The sequence below is a fragment of the Austrofundulus limnaeus genome, unplaced genomic scaffold (assembly GCF_001266775.1).
Source record: "Austrofundulus limnaeus strain Quisiro unplaced genomic scaffold, Austrofundulus_limnaeus-1.0 Scaffold285, whole genome shotgun sequence".
Taxonomy (NCBI): domain Eukaryota; kingdom Metazoa; phylum Chordata; class Actinopteri; order Cyprinodontiformes; family Rivulidae; genus Austrofundulus; species Austrofundulus limnaeus.
Genome location: NW_013952687.1, coordinates 164,691 through 172,114, shown reverse-complemented (window position 1 = coordinate 172,114; position 7,424 = coordinate 164,691). Strand labels below are relative to the sequence as shown.

The following is a 7,424-nucleotide window of genomic DNA, read 5'->3' as shown; positions in this document are numbered from 1 at the left end:
TGTGTGTGTGTGTGTGTGTGTGTGTGTGTGTGTGTGTGTGTGTTGTCAGACCCTGCAAGTGCTGGTGCAAGGCGAGGGCCCCGATGTGACGCCCGTCAAGGTGCTGAACTGTGACACCATCTCACAGGTGAAAGAGAAGATCATTGAGCAGGTGTACAGAAACGTGCCGTACTCCCAGCGGCCGAAGGTTGACAGCGTCACTCTGGGTGAGTCGGGAGGAGAGACCAGAGGCCAAGAGAAATCCATTAATGACCAGAAATGTGACAAAAAGTCAAATTGGAAAGTGCTTTTTTTATTTATGGTTCTATAAAATTTGTTTTATTTTTGTCCCAAATTCAGTTTGTAGCAGCCAAGATACGTCAGGAACTCGCCCAAATGAGCGAAATCCTTTAAATTCAGCGTTTTTTACTGGAATCATGGAAATGATAGGGCCCTACTATTGTTTCATTTAAGCTTTTTCTGTATATTTTATATTGATTTAGCAAATCTGTTCCTGCTTTAAAATTAAACATACAAAACTTTTTTTGTGGTTAAGAAGTAATTCATTGTCAGCAAAATCAAAATATTAAAAAAAATCTTTCAAGTTTGGCTCACTGCTGTAGTCAAAAACCTTGGGGATGGACTTAAAAGACTAAAGCTCCACAGACGTTTTCCAACATCAAAGCTTGTTTATATTCCCATCATGCCACAGATCTCATTTTCTTTATACATTTTTAGATAGCAGAGAATCCTCTTTGTTCGTGGTGAATAAAAACGACCCTCCTCCCCTGTATTTGATGGTGCTTGTAAATGAATTGCACAGTATGTCACATGTGGTGTGTTGGGCTCTAGTCTGCAGTTATGCACAAAGCACTGTGGTGCAAATCACAGCTTGGGAGTTGAGTTTAAATTATTCATGAAATAGGAATGTGTCACTTCATCACTGTCTCTAAATCCCAGGAGAAGGGTGGTCACAAAGCAGGATGAATAGCCGAATTTGTTTAAAATCACATTATTACAGAGTAACCTCGTAGTAACAGTGGCTCATTCTGATATAACATTTGAATAACATAATAATAAAAAGCTACTGCAACACTTGAGCCAGCATCACAAAACACCTTTTGTTCTCTTCCTACCTTGACAGAGTGGCGCCCCGGTTCAACGGGACAGATTTTATCAGATCTGGACTTGACCTCCCAGAAGGAAGGCAGGTGGAGGCGCATCAACACTCTGGCCCATTACAATGTGAGTGCTGACAGAACGTATTACTGCAATTTTACAAACTATATTTTGACAAAGACAAATACAAAAAATAAAAAGGGGGATTTGATAAGTATGCAGAGATAATAGCTAAATGAATGTGTAGAAGTAAACCCAGCCTGATGTTTTTGCACCGTCTCAGTCATTCTGAGTTGTACATTGCAGAGATTTGCATGTAATCTGTATGCGCTTTTTTTTCTAAACTTGAATACATTAGCACTTACTGAGTTGTTTGTATCCATCTTCAAAAACCCATCAAATGTTTAAATCAAGCACCGTTTACCACCATCACATGAAAGTGTTGAAACTAAAAAGAAATGTTTATTTCAGTCAAAAACTCTGAAAATGTCATAAAAGAATCTGTAAACTGTGAAAGTCCATTCAGGTTGAGTAAATCCGTTAATACAATTAAGTAGAAATATAATCCTCACGGTAGCAGTGATTTGCAGTACATTTGCTTGTATTTACCATTTTTAAATCTGGTTTAAATGGAATCCAAAATGCCCACAAACATGGCCTTCAAAAGCTTCCATAAGACAAAGTGTTCATGACAAGGACATTTCTCCTCTTCCTCTTGCTTACGACCACACATAGCATTCAGTTGCAAATGTAATGTAAAAATTATGCAACAATGAATGTGACCTGACTCATGTATTAATATTTATATCTGCTCTGACTGCAAATCCTCCTTTTTAGATGGTGTTTGGTATGCCTTAAAGTGTGGCATGTTCTGAAGGATAGCATTAAAAGTTAGCAGAATTACACTTGGATTCTTTTATGTGTTGTTTGAGATCCATCAAGCAGATTTTTATGAACAAATTGTATTTTATCTACTGTAGATAGCTCCATGGACAATCTCAGTTTAAGAAACTGTCCAAAAGGGTTCAGATTAAATTAGATTGCTGTTGTCTTACAGATAGTTTCGTCACTTTCTCAAATGGTGATGTGTAATTAGAACTTTGAGTGGTAACTTCTATCACAGAACACAGAGTATAAGGAACAGCGCAGTTTTTCTCAATGCTATGCTATTGGCAGGCAGACTTATATATTCAACAGCCTCAAGAGGCTGCAACCTGTGTATTAGCGTGGATGTTAAATTTTTATTTTAAGACCTGCAACGGGAACCCAGAAATTAAAGCCAGAATATGACCAGCTTCCTTGTAGGCTGGTCTCATCAACATGTAAAGAATAATCAGACATCATATGGAAACCTGGAAATTGAAACTGGAAGTGTTCCCACAGGATAGTTGTAGTAGAAGGTTTAGGTTTACCATGGTTGTGTGTTGGGGAGTAGGTAGAACTTAAAGCCCCACCACCCAGTGCACAGATTGTGATCCCAAAAGTACATGTTGTCTCTTACAAATGTGACCTGTTGGCTTCAGTTCTCAACAACGAGAGAAGGAAAAACATTTGATGGAGTATTTACTCACATGCCTCCACCCATCAGTATGTAACAAAAAGAAGCAGCGCTAAGTCTTCCTCCTCCACATGGACAATAGAACATTACCATGGCTAAATAAGATAAAATAATACATCTTTGATTTTTTTGTGTTTGTGTGTTTGCTGCATTATGTAGTTATATATTTTTGTTGAAATACTAATTTGTCTAATACGTTTAGCAGTTTTTAGTTATTTAATTCTTAAAATAAAAGGTCATGTAATACCATGTTTGTGTGGATGGGAGCAGGTGAAGTTAGTAAAATGCAGACTTTGGCTTCAAAAGTACAAGGTGGCAGCACCTATAACTGAGTCCTGCATACAATCCATGAAAAGAGTTAGTGATACAAAATTGATGGCATTGCAAAGTTTTTTTAATAGTCTTCAGATTTAGAACACTTCTTTTTGTCTTCTCACTCCTGCTGTCTTGCCTTGCTTCACGTTTGTGTTATCCCAAAGACGACTGAATGCCACTAAATCTTCTTGCCACTGTATTGATTCTTAGAAAATAAAGGTCACTCAACAGTATCCCCTGCTTGTCCTTCTTCTCAGCCACTTAAATCTACCTCTTTCAAAGCAACTCTACCTCTTTTGATCTTTCCCTTTGCGGTCTCGCAGGTGTTAAATCACAACTTACTGCTGTAGATGCATTGGGTGGGTCAGAGTAGTGCTTATCAGTGTATCTGTGGGGTCAGTAATGGGGGCAATATCAAAACCGTCCTGCAAATATCTTGGTAAATTATTTAGAATTAGTTTAGAAGCACTTAAAAGGCTGCTGATTGTAGTTACAGCGACAGTTAAATGGAAAGGTTTTCAAAATACATCTTTGGGATTTTAAGGTACGTTTTCCTCACTAAAGTCTTCTGTTTCCTGTAGGTACGAGATAATGCCACATTAGTTTTGTCCCGGGTAGTACATACGCAGCAGAACTATGACCAGAACCAGGAAAATCACGAAGAGCGTATGTATTTCCCAGCACACCCAAACACATCTGCATTACCCAGAGCACATGTGTAGTTGCTTTTGTCTTCTTTCCTCTGGGCTTTTTAAATATATTCTCTCTCTCTCTCTCCCTCTCTCTCTAATTAAATATGCTAAAACATGTTGTTTTATGTGTTGCACACTTTTAGATCCTGCCAAAATTGTAAATGCCTTTGTTCTCATCGTTTTAATATGTATTTCAGAAGAGTTGTTCATTCTCTGCTTTCCAACAAACGTCCCTCCTATTTTTAATCATCTGAAAATGTTTTGTGAGGATGTGCTTGAATAAAAAAAAAAAACCAAGAGTAATTACAAGAAAGTTAAAAGCATTGTTTCTCTACAACAGGAAATGCTCTGTTGGACGACGATAAAGTGTTTCACTTGGTGAGGCCAGCAGACGAACTGGATGAGATCAAATCTAAACGAGGAAGTATAAAGGACAAGTCGATGACCAAAGCCATTACAGAGATCTATCTGACACGGTTACTCTCTGTTAAGGTAGAGCTTCAACATAAAACTGGTTATGTGTTGAGATATTAGGTTTGTAATTCGGTATTGCAGTGCTTACTTTTGTTTTTCTAACAAAGGTTTTTAAGTTGTTGCCAATTCAGTAGTGGTATTAAACAGAATAATAAATACTGTAGTCACTATAAAAAAGTTGTCTCTGTCTCAAGGGGTAGATGTTTTTGGATGTCCTCTCTTTTGTTGGCCGGTCTAACGTTAAATTTGGGTCTCTTTCAGGGAACACTCCAGCAGTTTGTGGATGACTTTTTCCGCAGTGTGCTGTGCTCTGGAGCCGTTGTGCCACCAGCTGTCAAATATTTCTTTGACTTTCTGGATGAGCAAGCACTGAAGCAATGTGTGGACGAGGAGACCATCCATATCTGGAAGACTAACAGGTCCGATTTCAATTTAACTTTACACAGCTACTGTCATAGTCAGGCCAGACTATTTACTGATGTACCAATTTTACATTTTTACCTTATTTTCACAAAAGGTGAGAAACCACTCACTTCAGCTATGCTGAAAAACATAGCAAATGATTTGGTGCTTTAAATGTTGCCAGCAAAAACACAAATAACAAATTTCTAGGCTCTTTTTTTTTTTTTTTTTTTTGCTGCCTTTGCCTAAATGTAGATAAATCTTTCCAAATAAACCTTCATAACAAAAGTCTGTATCTCAGCTGATGCCTTTTGTGGTTTGGACCAGGGTTATTATAGTTAACTAAAACTAACTAAATAACAAAACTGAAATTGAAAAAACATTTTAGTTAACTAAAATAAAAACTGTAATAAAATGAAAAAACGATAACTAACTAAAAATGTATGATTTTTTTACAAAACTAACTAAAACTAACTGAAATTATAGATGAAATATCCTTAGTTTTAGTGTTTGTCAAATTTTATTTATTATTATTATTTTTAATTGAGTAGTTTCACATTAGCTGTGGGCAGCTTACAGCACCTCATGGTCTGTAACAACACTTGTTCACAGTCTGCTGCTGCTCAGCATCATCTGCCAAATGACAACAACAAAAGTTCAAAAGCGATGTCCACTTTGGGATTTATTTCAATATGACTGCGAGAAAAATAAGCAAGTGTCTTGTAGTGGAAACAGGTGAGAAAACGGGTGGAAAACTTCTCAAGGGAAAAACTGCATGAATCAAGCTCACACAAGATGTCTAACTATGACTATCTTAACACACTAAATTATCTCAGTAGCTCCTGTGAAAAACAAGCAACAAGCAGCACCAGGTTAGAGACAACTATTGTCATCGTCCTTAAATAATTGCCCAAGTACTTTTTTTGGCAAAATTGAGTTACGCTTTTATTTTAGGAAGGTGTTGCTATAATGGACTGTTTTAACTAGCGACCAAAAAAACTGTTGGTTAGTTAACTCACAGGAACATCACAAGCTTGAGAATACATTTGCAAATAGGGTTATTCAAACTATAAACACTAAACTAAAACTAAGCATTTTATAATGCAATAATAACTAATAAAAACTGGCAAATCCACTGTAAAAACTAATTAAAACTAACTGAATTAAGAAAAAAAAGTCACAACAAAATACAACTAAACTATAATGAAAAATCCAAAACTATTATAACCTTTGTTTGAACTCATTATACATCTCTTAACCATTGTGCAAGTGAAGCCTGTTCAAGCAGGACCGATCATTACTGTCTGGATGAAAAACAAACCAATGAACAAAGCAAAACATAATGTAAAACCAAATGTAAGCTCAAATCTTGTATTCTCCAATGAGTTGTAAATCAATAGATTTGGACCAACTCTCAGGTCAGGTCATTTACTTCATTTCATGACATAAGCTCACAAGATAAAAACTCACTCCTTTTAATAGAAAGAGACAAAAGCTTTTATTTTTTTATTTTCATTTATATTAGCCACACATTGCATCACAGAAACGGCACATATAGTCAGACTTATATCATACACATATCACATTACAAATGTAAGCATGTTGCATGAGAATAAAAATGCTCCTTGACATTTTTATCCCAAATTGTTTCCCAAATTGCACAACACACTCCAGTTTAATGCAGTGCCCCGCTCTATGGAGCAAGCCCTCCAGAGATCTATTTTCAAGTAAGTCCTGACCCAGGTTTTTGAAGCCCCAGCTGTCTGCATTGAAACTTTGAAACTGTCTGCCCTTTATTAGGTGATGTAATGAATGAACACAGTTAAGAATTGCTCAAAGATACTCACTCATCAACATGGTGACTGCTCAGACTTGCTCAAGTGAATAAAAATGTTGGTTAAAAAAACGAGGTGTGGAAGGTTAGAAGGTGAGAACAACTCAAAATAAAGAATGTGTGAGCAACTCTGACGTGTCACAAACATACCTTTGGTGTTGTAAAATAAAAGCTTTTTATTCTTTTTTTCAAGGCTGTGAATTTTTGTCTTGTGAGCTTTTTCTATACACAGTTTACTAAAAATATGTTATGGTGTATGCCTTCTCACCAGAGCAAAGAAATGTCCTAATTCTTTTTTGTGATGTAGAGAGAAGGGGTAAAGGGTGGGGGTTTATGGCCCCTAAGGTGGAAATTTTTCAGGGGCATATTTCAAATAGGGAATGACCACACAGCATCAAACAGCAACAAAGCTAAGAAATTTATCTTAGAAGAGACACTGAGCACCTTTCGTAACTTATATTAAAATCTGCCCTCTATTTCACATTTTCCAAAGTAGGACTGGGTTGGGCTAACACTAAGGAAAAAAAATTCTTACTCAGCTGAGGATCAATTTAATTCCTGCTGAAGATCTTTACATATCGCAGTAATCAGGTCCACGGTGTCTATAAAAAAAAACAAACAAACAAAAAAAAATCAATGATGTAACTGTCTGCCCCTTATGTAGAATTTGTGTTCATGAAAATAATGACAGAGATAAAAAATGATGAACAAAATCGTTGACATCAGGCGTCTCTGGCAGTGTCCAACGCCCACTAAAAATGAATCTGCATTATTGCCAGAACTGGGAGCCAAGCTCTCATTCTGTTTGCACAGGAATTAGCTGGCACCAGTGTGATAACCCCAACCGAATGAATTACCTCCCACAGGACACATAACGGATGCTGGTATAACTCTTCTCCAGTGCTGGTTAAGTACTTCTTTCCCAACTGACCTTTTGCCAGATCTCATTGAAGCATCCATCTTTTAATCACACCATTTTATTTAGTGTTTTTTTTTTTGTTTTGTTTTTTGCAGCTTCAACTGGTCTTGCCTGTTGCCCAGTGATCATCAA

General features: G+C 36.8%; 1 protein-coding gene across 2 annotated transcripts in view; it reads left to right on the top strand.

Annotated features, from left to right (window-relative positions):
• Positions 1-7,424, top strand: part of plxnb2b (plexin b2b) — a 197,477-nt gene that overhangs the window by 181,100 nt on the left and 8,953 nt on the right. For both annotated transcript variants that reach the window (XM_014021273.1, XM_014021272.1), the window contains 5 exons: positions 50-206; positions 1,124-1,224; positions 3,553-3,637; positions 4,004-4,155; positions 4,399-4,556. In XM_014021273.1, the coding sequence (XP_013876727.1) occupies positions 50-206; positions 1,124-1,224; positions 3,553-3,637; positions 4,004-4,155; positions 4,399-4,556 (653 nt within the window). The remainder of the gene's footprint in view (positions 1-49; positions 207-1,123; positions 1,225-3,552; positions 3,638-4,003; positions 4,156-4,398; positions 4,557-7,424) is intronic.